The 19,954-nt window shown below is 47.2% G+C and overlaps 9 protein-coding genes across 9 annotated transcripts; 3 read left to right on the top strand and 6 right to left on the bottom strand.

The window, feature by feature from the left end:
- Positions 1–628: 628 nt before the first annotated feature.
- BGW36DRAFT_444128 (uncharacterized protein) lies at positions 629–1,165 on the top strand (the record flags this gene model as incomplete). Its single annotated transcript, XM_046221633.1, has 1 exon — positions 629–1,165. Exon 1 carries the CDS (start codon positions 635–637, stop codon positions 1,163–1,165), a length of 531 nt encoding a protein of 176 aa, XP_046076716.1. The 5' UTR covers positions 629–634.
- Positions 1,166–2,786: 1,621 nt separating this feature from the next.
- Positions 2,787–4,483, bottom strand: BGW36DRAFT_90333 (Alpha/Beta hydrolase protein). The gene is made up of 4 exons (XM_046222691.1): positions 4,020–4,483; positions 3,806–3,957; positions 3,121–3,746; positions 2,787–3,069 (listed from the first exon to the last, which is right to left on the bottom strand). The coding sequence occupies exons 1-4, from the start codon at positions 4,256–4,258 to the stop codon at positions 2,869–2,871; spliced, it is 1,218 nt and encodes a 405-aa protein (XP_046076715.1). The 5' UTR covers positions 4,259–4,483; the 3' UTR covers positions 2,787–2,868.
- Positions 4,484–4,678: 195 nt separating this feature from the next.
- On the bottom strand, positions 4,679–5,374 carry BGW36DRAFT_288724 (uncharacterized protein; the record flags this gene model as incomplete). Its single annotated transcript, XM_046210607.1, has 3 exons — positions 4,679–4,872; positions 4,969–5,242; positions 5,297–5,374. 3 exons carry the CDS (start codon positions 5,372–5,374, stop codon positions 4,679–4,681), a joined length of 546 nt encoding a protein of 181 aa, XP_046076714.1.
- Positions 5,375–6,359: 985 nt separating this feature from the next.
- Positions 6,360–8,838, bottom strand: BGW36DRAFT_423246 (uncharacterized protein; the record flags this gene model as incomplete). The annotated part of the gene is made up of 3 exons (XM_046219809.1): positions 6,360–6,961; positions 7,029–8,673; positions 8,737–8,838. The coding sequence occupies 3 exons, from the start codon at positions 8,836–8,838 to the stop codon at positions 6,360–6,362; spliced, it is 2,349 nt and encodes a 782-aa protein (XP_046076713.1).
- Positions 8,839–10,604: 1,766 nt separating this feature from the next.
- Positions 10,605–11,503, top strand: BGW36DRAFT_90280 (uncharacterized protein). The gene is made up of 3 exons (XM_046222690.1): positions 10,605–11,046; positions 11,105–11,204; positions 11,259–11,503. Exons 1-3 carry the CDS (start codon positions 10,809–10,811, stop codon positions 11,341–11,343), a joined length of 423 nt encoding a protein of 140 aa, XP_046076712.1. The 5' UTR covers positions 10,605–10,808; the 3' UTR covers positions 11,344–11,503.
- A 921-nt stretch (positions 11,504–12,424) lies between these two features.
- Positions 12,425–13,786, bottom strand: BGW36DRAFT_286858 (P-loop containing nucleoside triphosphate hydrolase protein; the record flags this gene model as incomplete). The annotated part of the gene is made up of 1 exon (XM_046210460.1): positions 12,425–13,786. One exon carries the CDS (start codon positions 13,784–13,786, stop codon positions 12,425–12,427), a length of 1,362 nt encoding a protein of 453 aa, XP_046076711.1.
- A 1,962-nt stretch (positions 13,787–15,748) lies between these two features.
- BGW36DRAFT_334587 (putative endo xylanase) lies at positions 15,749–17,011 on the top strand (the record flags this gene model as incomplete). The annotated part of the gene is made up of 2 exons (XM_046212913.1): positions 15,749–16,273; positions 16,328–17,011. The coding sequence occupies exons 1-2, from the start codon at positions 15,998–16,000 to the stop codon at positions 17,006–17,008; spliced, it is 957 nt and encodes a 318-aa protein (XP_046076710.1). The 5' UTR covers positions 15,749–15,997.
- Positions 17,012–18,126: 1,115 nt separating this feature from the next.
- On the bottom strand, positions 18,127–19,213 carry BGW36DRAFT_444120 (alpha/beta hydrolase fold protein; the record flags this gene model as incomplete). The annotated part of the gene is made up of 1 exon (XM_046221632.1): positions 18,127–19,213. The coding sequence occupies exon 1, from the start codon at positions 18,991–18,993 to the stop codon at positions 18,127–18,129; it is 867 nt and encodes a 288-aa protein (XP_046076709.1). The 5' UTR covers positions 18,994–19,213.
- BGW36DRAFT_369769 (uncharacterized protein) lies at positions 18,719–19,213 on the bottom strand. Its single transcript, XM_046215172.1, has one exon. It carries the CDS (start codon positions 19,181–19,183, stop codon positions 19,025–19,027), a length of 159 nt encoding a protein of 52 aa, XP_046076708.1. The 5' UTR covers positions 19,184–19,213; the 3' UTR covers positions 18,719–19,024.
- Positions 19,214–19,954: the final 741 nt, after the last annotated feature.

The following is a 19,954-nucleotide window of genomic DNA, read 5'->3' as shown; positions in this document are numbered from 1 at the left end:
AACATGAAGATAAATGCCATATCGTCTTCTGCGTCCACGTCAGTGTTTCCCAGAACAAACCCTCGTCCCCATACCATGATGGTTTGTTGGAAACAATGGTTTCGTCTTAAAATAACTAAAAACTATTACTTTTGAAGGTTAAGAAGATTTGAGTGTATATAGATTAATTAACTAAGGATCAAAACCGTTAAGACCTTATAAGGAATTATAATTTCAGGCTTATACCCAAGTCAGGTTAAAGGGGGGTTGAGTGTATAATGCTTCTTAGAAATAGCTTTTTAAAGAAGTTTTTAAATTGCAGTAGTGCAAAATCACCCAACAGTCGATCATTTTTATCTGCATTACTGCTATTGGTTGATGTAATCGACTGTATGACAATGTCGCAGTGCGTAAATACGGAAAAAAAGTGCAAGGTCAGCAACAGTCGATCATTTCTATTTCCATTGCTGCTATTGGTTGATATAGTCGACTGTATGACAATGTCGCAGTGCGTGAATGCGAAAAAAAAATTGCCTTGAAAATAGTAACAGGGACTTCACATTAAGATCAATTATACTGTAAACTGAGCATATAAATCAAGATCCCTTTCATATTTTACTCTGTTGACATTACAATCAATAATATCAATTGATCAATGATGCATTCCCCAACCGCCTCCCTTATCACCCTCGCCATCCTCACCACTGCTGTTGCCGGCAAAAGTATCGGTCTACGCGCTGAAGGCACCGATTCCACTGTCGGCCAGTATGTATTACAGACGGGAGGGAACGCAGGGACCATATTTATAAACCTCTTGTCCAACTCAACCAACAACCCCAACAAGGTCGAAATTGACAACAGCACCAATCTATGGATCAACGGAGACGGTGGCCGCTATGCGCTTAACCTTGACATGGGGTCAACACCAGAATATGGACCCTCGAATTTGTCTAGTTACTCTTACTCGTACGATGGTGGTGGTGAACCTATCCCGGACCCGACGCCTGGGTTTTCTTGGGGTAGTGATGGTACACTAAAGGTTTCGCATAAGTCTTTTCATGGATGGGTTTCGTGTAATGACAATGGGGGTGATGAGGAGGGGAATTCTTTTATGTGGGCTACGGCGCCAATTAGGAATCTGTCATCTCCGTGTAAGCAAATTGATTTGGTTAAATTCGAGTTTTGAAGGATTTTTGCGATCAAGGGTTCATTCAATTGAAGGAGAAATGTGATACATGTCTTATCAACAATGCCAATATTCTGCTATTCACCACTATTCTACTACTAAACAGGATCTGGTAATTAATTTTTCACAGATTGCATGTAATTGATCCATGCCAATTTGTCTGAACGGGCATCCGAAATGCAAACACTTGTAGTGAACCCTCCATGAAAAGATCGCTCATGCGCAATACTGTGGCTTGTGGCACTAGTGCATGCAACCTTAGCCGAACTTGCCCCAGGATGTAGTTTCAACCCCGCTCAGGCCAGCTATTCAAAATAGCTCAAATAACTGCGGAGTGACTTACTTGTAGCTTCTAGGTATTCTATCTCTTTAGGAAGATTGCGTAGGTACGGAAGAGAGAAGATAATTATTCCCGCGACGCATCTAGCTCCCTATTTTCAGTTAGTGCTGAGATACATAATCAACAAATGGACAGCATACGATTAGCGCTAGCCTGTGATATCATCGTCTGCCTTGGCCCTTGATTTCCCCATAGAATTCTTTAAGATTGTGGATTTGTGGTCAAGCAATAGCTCTGCATAACTCGGAAATTATAAGCCATAATCACCGATTGGAGGAAAACACCAGCTAGCCTAAACATACGTATCAAGGTAGGGCTTAGCAGACAATTCTTGGCATTGATATAATCCTAATCCGGTAAAGTGTACGGGGTCCTATGCTGAGTAGCGGTAAAAATACAGATGAAGAATAACAGAAAGAGTAAAGAAAGTCAAATCAATCATCAAAACAGTCCCAATCGTTGGCGCCGGATTGCGCGACGTGCCAGAGGGCCACGACCCCGGAGAGCTAGTAAGCCCATGTCATCAGTGGTTGTAGTGCCGGGGTAATTTATGGTTGTGTTCATAGGGTAAGTCATCGGGGCGTTGACAGGATAGTTCATGGGTTGGCTGGGAGGGTAGTTGTTTGGATTATTGTTGCTATTGGGTCGTGTTAGCTCGTATTTCTCTGTAAGTGAAGCGTTCAAAGAGGTACTTACATACACTGGAAGTTTTCCATATAGAAAAAAGCTCAATTAATCTATTTAATGTACACGACGATGCTGACCACGTTTTCAATGTTGAGAAGTAATCAAGCAATGCAAAGATTCACAGTATCAGACTGCATTACCATACTATGGGCTGACATCTTTTCTTTTTTTAGACTTCAATACCCAATCGCCAGTACCCTATTTGCGGATATTCTCTAGTATTTGATATTTTTAAAAATAAAAAGCGGAACTAAACAACAATATTTGCACGCTGGATACTGCCCGCGCTCGGCAATGATGTGCGACATTGTGCATATACGTGCGCGCTCCACTTTCCTTAATCGTCACCATTGGACATCTGTTGATTTCATTACATCACCTTCACGTTACTTTGCATATAAATTCTTACACATCAATTGGATGCTGAGCTGATGGATTTAGTTGCATTCGTGTTGACGGAACATTCAAGTATTGAATTTACAAGCCAATCAACTGATATGATATATACATGACCTCTGAATCCAAGCGCTCTCCCTTTATATATACAGGTATATTTCGGGTATCACCATATACGAAAACATCAACACCAGAAATGAACTCCCCACAGCTGAAAAAAAAGATCAAACCTCATCCTAACGATGATATGTAATTGCGCACGCTTCTACCAACTTCTCTGTCAACTCGGTGTTTGTGAATGTTTCAGTTTCGAAGGAGAAGGAGGCTGCTCTGACGATAAACATCCTGAAAACCACCGGATCATTTCCTGCCATGTTTGAATCTTTTCTCGAGATTTTTTGCTGAATAGCGCTCCATCTACGATAGGGCACACATGACCCTCATTCTGGCCAACAAAGAAGACTAGATTCGGGAAAACGGACTGTACGGAATTACTATGAGAGTCAATTTGTTTCGGTTGTAGGGGACTAACCTGAACTTTATCGACGAATTCTTCTATCCCATTCAACAGAATCTCGTCAGACCCGGCGAGAACAAGGAATTCGCGCGCCCGCAAGCCTCGCCACCATTCTACTGGTGCCAGTGTCGGTTCGGACCATGGGTCAAAGGGGTTGTTATCGGTATACGAAGTGGCCCAGGCAAGCTCCGACTTTTTGGAAATGCAGTCTCTCTTACGATTCTCCTCTTCGGATGGACGGTCGAAGTTGAAGTCGATCCAGGGACTCAAACACACGATGCCGCCGAGATACGAGTCCGTCTCGACGAGATTGTGCGTGCCAGAGTTGATATCGTTATCTTCGTCAATCAGGGATGCGTGTGGGTGATGCGAGATGTGCAGTAATACGGAAATCGCGACGTTGGCGCCGGCGGAGTCGCCGCCGAGATATACGTTTTCGACTGGGATCGAGGAGTGGGTTGTGAGGATGTAGTCGAGGGCTTCGACGCATTGTTTGAGTTGCGTCGGGTATCGTGCGTGCGGAGTGAGGGAGTAGGCGACGAAGAAGATGGCGAGATCGAGGCCTGTCTTTTTGAGAGCGTTGATCAGGTCAAGGCAGAAGTCAAAGTAGACTTCGTTGGCGCTGAGGGCGAATCCGCCGCCTAAATCAAACAGTAATCAGTGTTATCCCTGTATATAAGCTATGGAAAACAGTGCATACCATGATAAAATACCATGACGTGCTTCGCTGTCGACTTGTCGCCTATCCACAGTCCCTTGGCCCCATACCGCGACAAGGCCACCGTGTCGACGACATGGCGCTTTGCTTTGCACCAGTCGTTATACGCATCCTCGGTCGGTTTCAGTAGATATCTATCAGAGCGATCTATCAGCACTGGCTCGCATTGTAATGGAAAAAAAAAAGGCAAACTCACTGGTACTCCCTATCGGTCAGAGTATCGCTCAACCTCCGAATCAACGCATGGGCGACATGTACGCGGAAGCTGCTGGCACCGCTGGCGCCTCGGAAAATACCACCGAGGCCATGGGTGACAGCAATGGTCGACGCGATTCTTGTCGCAGTCGTGTATAGCTTGAGCTTCTCGGTCAGCGACAGCTGTGGTGGGTATTCCTCCTGCTTGGCAGCCTTGGCGGTGCGGCTGGACGTTGTCATTTATTATCGCACGATCGCGAGAGGCGATTCGGAACGATGAATGCGACTGAGTCGTTATAAAATTAAGTATGTAAAATTCATTGGTCCCAGCTTGAGAGGATGGAAACGAAATGCTGCTTATGGGCACGGTGGAATGGAGTCAGACAGGGAGTTGAGGATGAAGCTTTTATGAGGCGGGTGGGGGAATCGGTCTTATTGAGAGGATCGCGGAGTTATCCTCCTTCTATACACATATGTAATTACATGTATCCGTCAAAGCCCCTGGCCGCGCGGCTTTTCTCCACAGCCGATCTGACAGCACGCCGAGTGATTCACGATTAACAAGGATATAACATTGGGGCTAATTATAGTACAAAAATGAGAGTGGAGAGACATTAATATATAACGTTACTATGTAGTTCCGAGAAGAGCCTCGTCGCCCTACTTCAATTCAAGCTTATCGCCGAGCACAATCCCATACGCAACAGTCGCGATCATGGCAATCAGATTGAGATGGATCGACATGGCGTGATTGTGCGAGAAGGATTTCTTTACTTTTTGCACAAGGGCTGCTGTCTCGGTGTCATTGGTGTCATTGTTCTTATTGTTGCTTGCTTCGCTTTCCTCCCGAGCCTCTGTATACACGTCAGCACTATTGCCACACAAACCATAATATTCGCGTCTCCAACCAGAACAAGCTTATTTAAGGGGGAAAAAAAAAAAGTAAATACCCTTCACAACCCTGGCCTTCTCAAGCATCGCATCATTCGTCCGTGGCCCGTAAATGTACCAATTCAACCCTGCCATCGCAGTCGCCAGACTCAGTAGCAAATTGCCCGCATTCGCCACGGGCGGCTGCAGCCATGACGCAGCAGGTTTGGTGACAAAGGTGAGCAGCGCGAGGCCGAGTTGGCAGCGGAAATAGACCGGGAACAGGCGCTTGTTCAGGTTATTGAAGTTTTGGGGCGGAAGGGAACGGTAGCAGATTTTGGTGTTGATGAAGGACTGGCTTAGGTATCAGCTGATTGGCTATAAGGTAATTACTATGGTGAGCGATACCTGGTAAAGTTGGCTGCCTAAGAAGGTGCCATAGGCTAAGATGTGATATGGAAGCGGATTGAGCAGAATCGACAGCATGGCAGGCATTGACAAAACAGTGGAGTTGTTGATATGATCTATTGGTATAAATCTTCAATTCTATTAAGGTTTTGAAAAAGAAGACAGGATTCTCTATTTATCCCAGACAAAACGACGCTTTCATAATATTTTAGCTCGTAATCCTGTCACTGCCAAGCTCGTCCCTGGCAAAATAGGGAATAGTGTTGAGCACATTAAAGTAATCGCCTATATAGCATTGGTCGAGAGCGTCGTGCGGGTCTCGCGCTCGGGGAAGAAGAACAATATGGTTGCCTATTAAGGACGACGAGAACTTTTGTTCCCTCTTTAACAGACTCGCAGGTGATGCCGTAACTTAGATATATGAGGTCATAGAAGATTAATAATAACGAGCTGCTCATGAGAACACCAATAGCAGTCCAGTTCCTGGCCTTTAATCAGGTCCTTCGGGATTGCCTCGGGCTGTTACCCGATTGGGACGATATTCAGCGATAGATAGTAAATAAATAGTTGGCATGATATTCCCAGAAAAATTGTTTGAAATGACATTTACCAAAGTCATAAATCATAGTAAATGAGAGGAAATGAGAGGAAATCGCTCAATCACCAGCCGTTAGTCATCAGGCTTGGATCAATGGCGGCCAGAACAAAGAACAAACAAACGATAAGATAAATACTAATAAAAACAGGCAAGAAGCAGCCAAAAAAACCAGTAACCCATTCACTCCATATCCTTTCCAACCCAAACATAATAGTCGGTTATCCGTACATTAGATGCAAACACATCCATCCAAAGGGTATCAAGATAGGTGGCTTGAGACTGTCCACCAAATGCGTATAAATGTGAGTGTTTCGTCACGAGCTCTTGTACAGTAATTAATTGGTTAGTAGCATCATACATTGCCTCATCGATAACTAGACAAGATACAACACCTAGGACTGCCGGCCATCCTGCCGACAGCATGGCTGAAGAAGACTTAAAGATAGGTTGCGAGAAGAAAACAAATCACCGCAAAAAGGCTGACTGGACACGGTCTTCGAGAAAGGTATGCGGATTGTATCCCGCTCCTTTCTTCGAGATAGACAGCTTTGGGTCAGAGATACTCGTCGCCAAAGCTCGTAAGAAAGGGCATGCTCTCGGGCCATCTTCAGCAAACGAACTTTTAGACCCGAGAATACCAGAATATGTCCAAAAGTCCCCTTGAAGATGTTTGTAAGCCAAATCATACAGAGCTTTGAGTTCTCGAGCCGGGGATGGCGAAATGGTTTTACCAATAGTGCGCAAAATACCGGGCTGACTAGCATCGTCGAAAACGCACTTTTCCGGGGTCTCCGGGGTCACCTCTTTTTGGAGGGCGAGGATAAATGTGACGGCACGGAGACGAGCCAACAGAGAGGAGAGTCTCTTCTGACGAGACTTCTGACTCTTGCTACGCGGGCACATCGCAGTGCCGGTAGACAATTCGAAGCTAATGGCACCCAAGCTGGCTTGACAGTGAGAAAGTTGCCGTGAGAGCTTTGAATGTGATATCGGGGAGTCCCGGTGTATACAAGTAAGTATATTTTGACCCGACACGAGGGGGTCAACGTCTGACTTCGGGTTGTAATCTATATTACCTTTGAGTTAGTTTATTTCACATACCAGGAATAAAGGGGGATTAGGATTGCGAGGTACCAGTGCATAAGGGTTCAGCCACACTAGAGTTTTTGGAAAGTTGGATGATAGAAACCACGAGAGAAGACATTGGATCATAACCATCGAATACAACGGAGAGGTATATCACCGTCATAATAGTCCTTGGTTTAGTATCGACGTCATCCTGCTGGCTGGCTGACTTGGGGGAGCAAGTCGATACATTTGCCCTAGATGGCCGGCATTCTAAAGATAGTTTGTTTACTCGACGAGATAAATTCGTTGATATGACTTCTTCTTTGTCCACTGGGAAGCACGGACGGTCCCTTCCCTGGACAAGTGTGTTCGTGCCGGAAGATATACTTGAAGAAATGACAAGGGCAGTCCGGTCAAGGCACGCATGGCAAGGAACTGAGGGTGTAGACCTTGATGGACAAGCAGCACATGAGTTGTACTCATGACCGCAGCTGTTGCAAGCGTCTTGCTTTGCTGTATCACCATTCTCATCCTTACGAGGTCTCTGGGTAAGGTTGGGCTTTGAGGATGATAGCAGACCCTTGTCTCTATTCGAGTGTTTCAAACAGGTGGGTTTTGTTGACCCGAGTTGAGAGACTTTGGACTTATCAGCTAGAACATCATCAGAAGTCGGAGATTCCGAGAAGGAACGCGTATTGTAGGCTCCACCTGAGCCAGTGAAACTCATACCCCAGCTACCCCCAAAGCTAGAGAACCCGCTTGGGCTAGGACTTAGTCCATGGCTACCAGGAAAAGCTGAACCATAACCGCCAGATCCTCCTCCATCTGGGTCTTGGTTAAATGGCCTCGGGCCACTAGTGCCTGTTGGCGAAGGTTCTGAATCGATGCGGCAGTGATCTTCTATCGCGTCGTACCATTCATCCCATGTGTTGAACATATTTACATGCACTTGAAGTCCTTGAGAAACACATATGTGGCAGAACGCAGGAACGGACTCCAATATCTCGCGAGCTGAAATTTGTTCAGTGTTGCTATTTAGAACCGAATGAATAGTTCTGAGATGACCCACAAGCTTGCTTCGTCGAGGATGCTTCCAAGAAGAACAAAGCCAGCAATGAAAATATGACTTGGGCAGGTGCTGCTCATTCACATGCCGTTTGAAAGTCCCTCTTACAGGGAATGTTCCAGGGTTTTCACAAAGGTAACAAACAAATTGAGAGCTGTTCGTCGCCAGGCGCGTAGGCTGCACGGGAGGGTTGATGCGAATATCCCCTGAGGCCCACCAGACGGAATTACGAAAAGTCTCGTCGTCCAAGTTATTTCGGGCGACCGAGAGAGCAAAGGAGGCTGGGTCTGGATGCTGATGAAACTGTTCTTGTAACCTTCTCATGACGAATATGAAGAGGGCTTGAGGATTCGAAGGGGTGGTTGAATCTAGATCTGGCAAGCCATCGTATCTGTTGGGGGTTTGTGGATCCACAGTCACTGCGGGAAACAAGTCTACGTTATCGCCTAAGGGAATGCTGTCTTCCACGGGGTTCGGGGTCGAGCCCCCCCAGACATAAGAGCCGGCTGTGTCCCCGTGGGTATTCTGTGTCGCTGCGGGGAGCAATAGTGAATCAGTTAAAGTCGCTTGATGAACGCTCTCGCTTGTATGTGAAGTGGGGGTAAGGGGGGACGAAGAGGTAGAGAAGTGGAGTTGCATGTAGCTCTATGTCGTGGTGCAGGTGCAAGTCAGCCATTGCTTTCCCCCGTTTGGCATTCTTGTACATACCTGTCCATCGGTCCAGGAGGCGGACGAGCGTCTGTTGCTAGACGGGCGCCGTACCGCACTCCCCGGATGAAGACGAGATGGATCATAAGACCGATTATCCATTGTTCACCTGGGTAGACTAGAGCAGCCTGTCTTCTTTTTCAGCGTGCCTCTACTGTCTGTCGATACGTGCTCAATATATAGATATATGAGTGCGCGTATATGAGATATATATATCAGTATGTAGACAGTCAGGGTTGGAGACAAGGAAGGAGGAGAGCCGCAGGAGATGAGGTCGAAGCTCCCGTCGGATGGGCGAGGCAGGACAGGAAGGAGATCCGGCCAGACCAGACCAGACCAGACGGGAGGAAGAAGAAGAGGAAGGAGCGAGGAGGGCTGGTGGCCGGCGGGGAGATGGAAGGAACGGACGAAGACTCACACCAGGAAGGTGCGGCCTGCCTGCCTTATATTATTATTGTTGTCATGAATAGTAGAATCGCTTTGTCACGCAAAGAAGGCCTTTAGTGCGTGTCGCCGGCCAGATGAGATCACCCATGGATGGTGGGGCGGGCTCCCCTCCAAACAGGGCGGACACGCTGCCAGCGGAAGATAACTGGGCAAGTCTGCTTTTCCTGCTCAATGTGATTGGCTGTGCTGCCTCAAGAATTGCCCGGGTTGGTACCCTAGGGCCCATCCGCCGCCCCCGCCCCACCGCGTGCCAATCGTCGAACACCCGGCCTCTGGCTTCAAATCACGCTACACCCGGGTCGAAGAAATCAACTGTGCTGTGCACCCCCGTCGAAGTGAGAGCGACACCGCTTCTTTGTACGAGCCGACGACGATACCTTGTAGACGTGGTGTGGATAACATGTGAAGAAGCACATCTCAGGCATCCGCTAGTTTGCTGTCGTGGCAGATCAAGGGCCCCATGATTGCTCCGGTTCCTCCTCAGTGCTCTCAGCGCAGGACTTGCCCGGGTGCACTAACTCATGCATAAAATTAAATGATATAGCTTCCATTAGGTTTGTCCCTCGACTCGGTCTTGGAGGCTCAACACACAGTCATTGGGTGCCTGGGTGGGTCTGCTGCCAATTAACCTCATCTTATAAGCGTTCAACGGCAACCGGTGACATGTACAGGCTTAGTAGATCAACCAATGAAATGTAAGATGGCGATGGCAAAACGTGCGACGAGAGATGAACCAACACCATCCCAGCAGCCCTAAGGCTTAAGCGGCGCCGAGCAAGCAAACAAGCAAAAAAGCCACAATTTGCCTATATTGTTTATTGAATCATTAAAGTCATTAAATTGGAGTCTTGGCATCGTCTGCAAGTCAAGTCGTACACGGAGCCTTCCTCGTGCGAGCTGCCGACGGGGCAGTGTTGACCCTGTTGAGCACCCCGTCATTATTATTGGAGGCCGCCCGCAACGAAGAACTGAGGATGACGCTGCACTGGGTTATTAGAGTTTTTCTCCGGAGGCTTGTTGGGCTCAACAATTCTTCGTCAATTGCTAGCTTTCATAGTTTCGGCTATGTTGCTACGATAGGAACCTGTCAGCGTTTCACAACGCCCAAGCTAGTTGCATCCAATAGGATCGCAGTTCCGTCCTGTGCCCACAGGCGCAACCCGGTGTGCCATTTCTCAGCACCCATGCGCGCTGTCGTTCGTCAAGTCGCAGTATGACAACTACAGCGCTCGTGGAACTCTCCTCTCTTGACTCATGACGAATTGTCGCTGCAACCATGGTCCACTAATTACCGGCAAAGTAAATAATGTGGGTGGCCGTGGGTCCCCGGTTTGGGCCGCACGGGAGCCGATCATGTCCCTTTTTTTTAAAAAAAAATTGAGCCGCATTCGACCATTGGCTGGCTCCTTAGTTACTGCCAGTCAGATTCTTGTCAAACACAGCCAGCTCGGAGAACTGACACGTTTGTAATGCTATTCGCTGGACTAGTCTCAGCCACAGGATTTATGGCAGCCAATCACCGGTGGAGCAGGCCTGCCGACCGCATGCCGGTGGATTCTCGGTAGCACGCCCAAGAGGAACTCCGTACCAGACAGACCCTGGCGCAGTACGACCGAGGGCTTCCAATGCCATTCGGTCGCCATCGCATCTGCTGCCAGCTTCCAGTTCCTAGGTGTCATCGGAAATTATTGAGCGAGTCTGAATTTTCACAACGATGCCCTGCAGGTATCCAGGCTCTTATGAGTTCCGAGTTGTCTGGCCCGCAAAGGGTCAAAGGCCGCAGCTCTTACATGGCGCTTCAAACGCGAACGGCTCACGCAAACGGCTCACGCAAAAGTCTGATTCCACCACAGGAGAAGGTGGGTGAGCTTCCTATAATACCTCTCATGAAAGGATCTGTCATTGATGATTTCATATGTAGCTTGGAAAGCCACAGAGCCGGAGAGATCATACGCAAGGCTAGAATTTTCCTTTTCGACTGCACAGCCTCTTTTGGTATGCTATGCAACAAATTCGTCAACGTGAGAAGCAAAAAAAAAAAAAAAAAAAAAAAAGAAAACTAACCTAAAAATTTGGCCGATCCCCAACTGTCCCCATACATTTACTTGCTCCGGTTTCGTTGATCCACTTTGTGAATGTTTCGCAATCTGTTTCATTTAGTCACTATTAATCTTTCGACGAACTACCCTCTTACAAAATTTGATACGTCGGTCGATTCGGGTGTAGCTGCAAAGAATTTTCACCCACGTGGCTGCTATTTCATTATAAGTCCACTGGTAATGTCGGTGTCTCACGAAACGGGTTCTTTAGTGGTGGATGGCATCCCTTAAATGTAAACCGTCTGCTCGAGGTTCTGCTAAGTACCATTTTATTTTGTCCTTACACCCTCCCTCGCATTCTCGTTTCCCCACACAAAACTACAGCTTCTTAAGCTCGGTCTACCCGGCTTGAATTACTACGACGTCTCGTCCATTCTAAAATGACCAAAATGACCGAAGTGCCTGAAACTTCCAACTACCCAAAAGACAAACCTCAAGCAGCACCACCGCCCGGAGGGCAAGAGAGTCTGCTCGCAACTGCCCGGAACGGTTGTTCAGGAACCAGGTATTTTTCTAAAAGGGCGTACCGAGTTACTGATACTCATCTATCAAAGTCCCTCTGGTCCTACGTTCCTCGGATCCTCTCGCCAAAATCAACCTTTGTGTTCCAGCTGGAACCATGAGTTTAGCGTCACGGATATTGACGCGATGCGGTCAACGGAGCCTCAAAGCAGCTCTATGATGTGCAACCTCAGCACTAAGTCGTGAACGGACTTCTGTTCTTACTATTATTCCAAAGGGAATAGATAGAGAGCTATGTAACTTGGTATGAATATTATCTGCCCAAGGATTCTTGTGTGGCTAACGAAGTTCTATAGATGCGAACTATATTCCTCGTATTCTAATATCCTCAACACCAAGATCGATAGTGTGCCATCGAGATGTCCTTTTCTATATTTTTCACTTGTTCACATTCTTGGAAACAATCTGCACTGTGACTTCATCCTCGCGTTATGTTGAGTCATGCTACATTTAAATCTACTCTATCACAAGGCCGACTGCAAATTGGTCAGTCGCCGCACGGCCTATCCGTCACTTTGTACTGTAAGGTCTGAAACTGGCTCTTACAAACTGCAAATATGTTATGATTCATAATTCTCTTTGGCCGCTTCGATGTTTTCTTTGGTGTGATAACAACCTGGTCATGCTATTCTTTTTTTTCCACTAGCAACACCAACCAAGTCCCCATATTTCAATGTGTTCATGGCAGCCGCAAATTGTTGGGTCGAAGGAGAGATAGTCAAGATCATGGCTGAATGATTATTTGTTGACGTCTGAAAGTGCTGGCGCAAGACCATCGTCAGGGGCGAAGACCTAAAAGGAATGCGAGTTTGATTCAACGCCGTGGCGCGGATAACCTCTTTTAGGGCCAAAAGGTCACTGTTGATCTGCCTCCCTTCCTGCTTTTCCTGAGGGGTCTGCTTTGGTCCAGGTCCAGTTCTACTGTCATCAGAGTACTCCGATCCAGCCAGATCCACAAAAACGAGCCTTCCCCCAATACATGCGTGACGACTGGCAATGTCTCTAAAGACCTTGGTTTCATAATCTTCTGCCTCCTTCACACGCTTTTCAAACTCTCCTTTCTTTAATTCCGCGGCGTCGATCCGCGATTGATTTATTTGGTAGTCAGGGTTAGGAATCCACTTCCCGTCACTGTTCAGCATGACTCCTCGAGACTGTTCCTCGATGTATACATCTGTTGCATGCTTCCCTACTGGAACAAGCTCTGACTGGCGTTCAAAAACAGCGTCACGTGCCACTGTCAGCTTTTCTGTAATTATCTCTAGCTCCAGAACTGCATGTGTTCTAGAACTCTGGTCATGGATTGTCGATGACCCGGTTGCTCGGAGTTTCAGACCGACTTGCAACTCTCGATGTAGATCTTCAAAGCTCCAGCATCCCACTGTGGTGATAGGCCGAACCCTTACTTTCCCATCCTCAAGCATCTCCGTCTCGCCGCGAATATATACCCGCCCGTCTGACCCTTCTCGAACATGACACTCCCGGTGTCCATTCAGCAGATCAAAAGCGCTATTCTTCCGCATCTCATACATCCGAATACCAATCCCAAGTTTATCACCCCGCCCACCATCATCTACCGTATTTAATTTTTTAAGAGCGGAAATCAGATGATGTGCAGCAGCTAAACAAAGACCGAATTCCTCGCTGTTGTCATAATTATATCCCATAATCGTATGGGACTTGCCACTGCCGGAGTGTCCATATGCAAAGAAATTACAGCACTGGCCCTGTAAAACATTAGATAGGACTGGTGACACTACCGAGTCAAAGACAATTTTGTTGTTGTCATTAGCGTCAAATATTCCTGAAAACGAGGACCCGCTCTTCCAAGCAATGTTACGGCGTGAAAGAGTCTTGGATTGAGGTGGCGCTGAGATTGATATTGTTGAATTATTCTCACTGTATTCACGTTTTATTTCTCCTTCACCTGACTCATTGGCGCTGAGCGGACGCCATCTCACGAACACTTGGAAGCGTGGCATTTCAAACTTAGCCTAGCACGGGAAGAAGAAAACTAAGAGAGGTAGAGAAAAGTCGATGAAAGGGGAGAAAAATCGTTATATAGAAGTATTATGTGATTTTTTTCGCACTAATTCTTACTTCCTTTTAACTCTAATCGATTGGACAAGTATATTTTCTCATGACCACACTTTGGAAACCAACATTGAATTCTCGTATTCGTTTCCATAGAGACGGTGGATACAAGAGTTGTGCGGTTGGGGGGACGAGAACCAGCACTTTACGTCATGGAACTGGCTGGGGGAGATGAAATTTAGTACTCGATACCAGTGTGAGTTATCAGATCGATTATTTTTTTTCTACTAGCAAAATGGAAAGGTAGGGATAATGTAGGCACCATGAAGATGTAGAGGGTATACGACGCTAACACCGAATTGTACAAGCGTGCCTGTAGCTAATTAGTCAGGCAATTGATGTCGACATATAATCGATTAAGACGACAAATCGAAAGAACGGATACATCATACATCTTTCAACCCTATTACAATTTCCTTAAGTAGCTGAGAACTACGATTAAATAATAGAGCTAAAACAATTGCTAATTAGCCATCTAGGGTGACGGCGTTATCCTACTGGCTCCAGATATCGGTGCCAAAACTTGGCTAATATTTATTTACATATTTCGATTGACTATGGCTCTGCATCTCGTGTTGCTAAAATAGATGTTTGACTTTTGAGGTAAAATAAATCTTCTCCTTGGGTCTTGTAGGTCCTTGTGTTGTCGCAAGTAACGATGTCCTAGAACGCGCCGGCATTTAAAATTTTAGATTTGGTATTCTTAAATAGACTACACAATGAGCTGGATTTGCAAACTGTTTGAATGTTTGTAAACACGATTAATATGAGAAAGAAAAATCTATACTGACGCTGTTGATATCGTGCGCCCAAGCGGATGCAACATTTGATTCTTAGGGCTTACGAGCCTCTCATACTCGCCGTAGATCTATATCTGAATTATTGCATAAGGACACCATCGGTGTAGTAGAACTAAATGACCGTAGTAATAATTATCATCATAAAAAATATGTGGAAACTTGGTATATATAGGTTCTACTTTGTTAAGCTCTCGCATCTATACGAAGCATAGGATGTGGCGGGGCCGCCATGCAGCATTGCTGACCCATTGGCGCCTTGTCGGATATCGACCGAGATAGTTATTATTATGTCTTGACGTTATGTATAACGACGACGTGGAATAATTACCACTGAGCTCCCACACTATTTCTCAGCGCGTTATTCGAAATTATTGTATAACATCGAAGTAGTTGGTGAATTCATACGACTCAAGATCCTTCGTGGTCAATTGATCGGCATTTTCATTCACAAACTCCGATCACGGCCCATCCCGGCTCTTGCAAACCCCTGCGAGCCTGTAAACCGACGGCGATCTTTACTGCCCTCCGTTAGTCCTGGTAGTTTATTGCTCAAGCCTAAACCTGACCACTGGCGTCAGCATTACTGTCCACCTTGGCGTCGCAGTATGTTTTACTTGTTTCGTGCATTTCCAATCCATCCATGGCATCATATCTGGATAAATAGGCAAATCCTACTACCACCTAACGGTAAAAAGAATCCCTGGAATTACCGTCGTTCCACATATACTACTAAGTGCCGTCGATGGTAGCAACACTCTTTGTGGTTGTTTCAAAGCCCTAAACCAACGCGCAATGTACTGCCAAGCTTCCCCTAGAAGACGCCACCCCCAATTTCTAATTATTTCGAGGCTGATTCTCACCAAGAGGTGCTAGCTAATTACAGCTCTCCATCAGCTGAATTCCCCGATTTCTGTAACTGCTAGTCTTCGTTTGGGAAAGTGGTAAGAACGCCGCTTAGCTTATTTCCGTTAACAAGTAAGCCGTTGTAACCTCATCTGAAAACGTAGCCCTAGTCTGACTCTATCTCCCCTGCGCCCCATCAGAGCTCATCGCCAACTCGTTCGTGCGCACTCTTAAGAAATATGCGGCAAGGAGCAGTTTGATGATGACACAGACATTAATAATTAATCATGAAGATATAAGAAGGAAGGATGTCGCCAGCCCCCATTCCCCTCCCTTTACATCATTGATCATCAACTTTAAAAAATTTTATACATAGAGATAGCATTGCTTTGAATCACTCCTTTGAACACATACACTCTCCGTCCTTTTCTTTTCTCATAATAATCTATACCAACTATGCAGCGTGGAATTCTGGCTGCATTCGTCATCGCAGGAGTCTCTGCTGCTCCTGTGCGGGTGCTCGATACCGATTTTCCTGATCCAAGTGTCGTATACACTGGGAGTGAATACTATGCGTTTGGGACCAATGGCAACGGCGTGAATGTGCAGGTCGCTTCCTCACCCGATTTCAACACTTGGACCTTGATGTCCGGTACAGACGCGCTCCCAGGCCCATTCCCATCGTGGGTGGATAGCTCGCCTAGTATCTGGGCGCCGGATGTGCTTAAATTGGTAAGTTTGGTCCATGTACGATTATTTCAAAGAAACTAACGTGTTTCTGAATAGTCCGACAATTCTTACACACTATACTACTCTGCCTCATCGGCATCAGACAACAGCAAGCACTGTGTTGGTGCTGCCACAGCCTCCTCTGCCCAAGGTCCCTACACCCCCGTCGACGGCGACAGTCTTGCCTGCCCTCTCGACCAAGGTGGCGCCATTGATCCTGATGGATTCATTGACAGCGACGGTACGATCTACGTTGTCTACAAGATTGACGGAAACAGCTTGGACGGGGACGGCACCACCCACTCCACGCCCATCATGCTCCAACAAATGGAATCCGACGGTGTCACACCTACCAGCGACCCGGTACAACTACTCGACCGTTCTGACCTGGACGGCCCCCTCATCGAAGCCCCTAGTCTGGTGCTGAGCAATGGCATCTACTACCTGTCGTTCTCGTCGAACTACTATAACACCGAATACTACGATACCTCATACGCCTACGCCACGTCAGTGGCCGGTCCATATACCAAGCAATCAGCCCCAAATGCGCCTCTGTTAGTTACTGGAACAAACACGGACAACGCTGGCTCCTTGAGTGCGCCGGGTGGTTCGGACTTTTCTGTTGATGGCACAAAGATTGTTTTCCATGCGAACGAGAATGGAAAAGATATCACGAATGGACGTGCAATGTTTGTCAGTGGTATCAGCGAGAATAATGATATAATTACTCTCCAGTAGTAGGTTGGGGAGAAAAAATTGTATATTCGATTAGATATTGAATTTTTTTTTTCGCTTCTTCTATGTATATATTAATTTGCAAGAAGTGACTGGTAAATATACGCAGTTACCCTGCATTGGGTCGCAGAAATTTTCGCTAAATAACTTGCACGGGCAATTAGGGCTACGTTAATTTCCTCTTTCAGTAGAACGACATTAGGCATTTAATATTGTATGAAGACATTGCCAGAGGTATAACTGTATAAGAATGGAAATACTTTCCGCATTTTTGTTGTCTATGCCTGTTTATGTAGGGATAGTATCTAAGCAGATAATCGAATGCTTCAGCGCCAGTTCGAGTATATGTTGACTATTGACTAGTAATTATGACGGACGTATAAAGGAATTGCCCAAGCTGGATGTACTTTCAAGAAGGAAAAGAAATTGAAGAGATGACGACGCATTCAATGGCCCGCTCTTCAAAACCAGTCCAATCAATAGTTTCGTTGTTCCGTCTTTCCAATTCCCGTAAATGAGAGCACTCTCAATGCAGATGACCTGCATGAAGACAAGACTCCGGGATTAACGAAGTAAGCATTTTTGTCACTCCCTGCCTCGGTTTTCAGCGGGTTTCCTGATAGCTCTCTGTAAATATATTAGTTGGGTTTATTGATAGCATCGGTTTTTACCGATAGAAACTTTTATCAATTGAACTATAGACGCTGACGTGATGAAGACATCATGAATTGTCGAATGAAAGGTTTGTAGGGAAGCTGTACGCGGGCACGAACTACATGTACTGTAAGGTTTGGGACCCGATGGCCGTCAACTTGATGATCTGCAACCACTGGTAGCTGCTGACCGATTCCGACGTCAGCTCGACTGGCCAGAATGTATCCGTGTACTACCTAAGATTGTGAGGCCACGATCAGGCCTTGAATAATATGGGGACCCGATCCGAGACTGTTGAGTCAATCCCCTCGTTAGAAGTTCCTGGCTCGGATGCTACAGATATGGTGCGGGTCCCGATGAACGGTGTGTGAAGATCACATCAGAATCCTTCTCAGCAACCGTATTTCCGGCCGAGGAAAGCTGCTGTATTAGTGTTCGCCGGTGCGAGGGTGCTCCTGAGGCCCTGATCAAGGGTCGAGGGTGAGGGGAGCTTCCTTGTCCTGGTAGGAAAGGCTGCCGATGCTACTCGCTGCGAACCGCACCTGCTCGGTGACAGATTCAGGGTCCTCCATCATGGCCAGATGGCCGCAGGCTGGCAGGGTCAGCGCCCGTCGAGGCTTGAGGGTAGCGTTCAGGCGTGCTCCGGCGGTTGAGGAGAGGACCCGGTTCTGCTGACCCCAGATGGTCGTGATGGGTGGGAAGGAACTATCGGGTTCGAAGGTGTCGAGAACGGCCAGGCGAGGCAGATCAGGCAGGATCTCTGCGAGTGGGAGTAGCCGGCCCTTTTCGGTCCAGCGGCGACGCAGAGCGGCGGTGGGCACTTCACCTCCGCTCTGCCCGAGTTGCTCGCGGATCACCAGTCCGGCGATCGGACCAGGTAGTTGGAGGGACACAGCGATCGGTCGGAGCGGAATATGACGCAGCAACCAAGCCGCCCATCCTGCCCTGGTAGGGCTGAGCGTGGCCGCGGTGAGCGGATTGATCAGCACTAATGCACGCACGTTGTCTGGTGACTGCTGTGCATAGAGCAGACACATTGCACTGCCGAAACAGTTGCCCACCAAAGTCACGTCGCGCAGTCCCTGGGAATCAATGAAGCTGGTTAGTAACCGCAGGTAGGTGTCGACGGTGTAGCCGTCGTCAGGCACGGCGGAGTCGCCATACCCGAGCCAGTCTAGGGCGTACACACTGTTCGTGGCCTTCAAGGCGTCGGCTTGCGCTGCCCAGATACTGCGCTCTCCCCCGAGATTGTGCAAGAAGAGTATCGGGGCACCGACTCCGGCGTGGTCGTAGGTGATCGGCAACCCCTCGAAGTCGAAGATGAGCGCACTCATTGCGGTCTGCTGCCTTATGGATTTGATTCTTTCAACGAGAGCGAGTAGCCGGCCTTGAGGACATCAAACGCTGTGGTATTCCTGGCGACGTTCGACAACTGTAGGTGTGCGCAGGACTGATGAGAGAATATAGCGGTACACTGGATGAAGGAATTATTCCTTCTACTTGAAGAGGGTCCTGCAAGACCATTCAGGGTTTCTGGTGATGGAGAGAGAGACTAGCAAAAATAGCTATGTCGACCATACGTAGAGGATGGGTGACAAGGGGCGGAGCATCAGGGTTATATTGGCAAAGTCCGTCGTAGTTTTGCCAGTGAGGAGCAGAAAGAGATCCACCCTGGGGAAGCTGCTACTCTAAGACTATATAATATACACCCATAGTCTCGTGGCCTCGTATCCTTACTAATTAGTTACTAGTCGACTCTATGCCACCACACTGTGACCTCGGCATATCCTTCTTAGGTTTAGTGGCCAGCCTTAGTCAGGCTTGTAGTTGCCTGTGCATATATACTATATAATGGGGATGAAAACTAAATCACTTTATAGGTTTCTCAATCGGCAAAACCAACAGCCCAGTATACGATGGGTCCGTTCTAGCAGACGAAGAAGATGTAATAGTTGTATCGGCAAACTATCGACTCAACGTTTTTGGTTCCCCTGGTGCTCCAGGACAGCCTTGGAATGTCGGACTGCGAGACCTACGACTTGCCCTTGAATGGGGGCGAGTCAACATAAAGTTCTTCGGAGGTGATGCATCTCACATCACTGTATTTGGTCAATCTGCCAGTGGTGCCTTGATCGACTTGAATGTATATTCCAACGTGGAGGACCCTATTGCGCATGCTTTAATCTCTAATCTGAAGTATATGACTGGGTTTGCGGCGGCAATTAGCTCCTAATAATCTGCTCAAAAGAGGTGATACAATGTGTCCCAGAGCCTGGGATGGTCGATGGTGGATTT

This window comes from Talaromyces proteolyticus (genome assembly GCF_021365285.1).
Source record: "Talaromyces proteolyticus strain PMI_201 chromosome Unknown BGW36scaffold_2, whole genome shotgun sequence".
Lineage (NCBI taxonomy): Eukaryota > Fungi > Ascomycota > Eurotiomycetes > Eurotiales > Trichocomaceae > Talaromyces > Talaromyces proteolyticus.
This window is presented reverse-complemented; position numbering and strand designations above follow the sequence as displayed.

Bases quoted from the DNA above. Each gene is read 5' to 3' on its own strand.
- BGW36DRAFT_90333 (XM_046222691.1), bottom strand. From the start codon at position 4,258: ATGACAACGTCCAGCCGCACCGCCAAGGCTGCCAAGCAGGAGGAATAC. The intron at 3,747-3,805 runs GTATGCACTGTT...TGTTTGATTTAG, and splicing joins CGTCATGGTATTTTATCATG to GCGGCGGATTCGCCCTCAGC. The intron at 3,070-3,120 runs GTTAGTCCCCTA...AATTCCGTACAG, and splicing joins AATTCGTCGATAAAGTTCAG to TCCGTTTTCCCGAATCTAGT.
- BGW36DRAFT_90280 (XM_046222690.1), top strand. From the start codon at position 10,809: ATGCCATTCGGTCGCCATCGCATCTGCTGCCAGCTTCCAGTTCCTAGG. The intron at 11,047-11,104 runs GTGAGCTTCCTA...TTTCATATGTAG, and splicing joins TCCACCACAGGAGAAGGTGG to CTTGGAAAGCCACAGAGCCG. The intron at 11,205-11,258 runs GTGAGAAGCAAA...CCTAAAAATTTG, and splicing joins TATGCAACAAATTCGTCAAC to GCCGATCCCCAACTGTCCCC.
- BGW36DRAFT_369769 (XM_046215172.1), bottom strand. From the start codon at position 19,183: ATGGTCTTGCAGGACCCTCTTCAAGTAGAAGGAATAATTCCTTCATCC.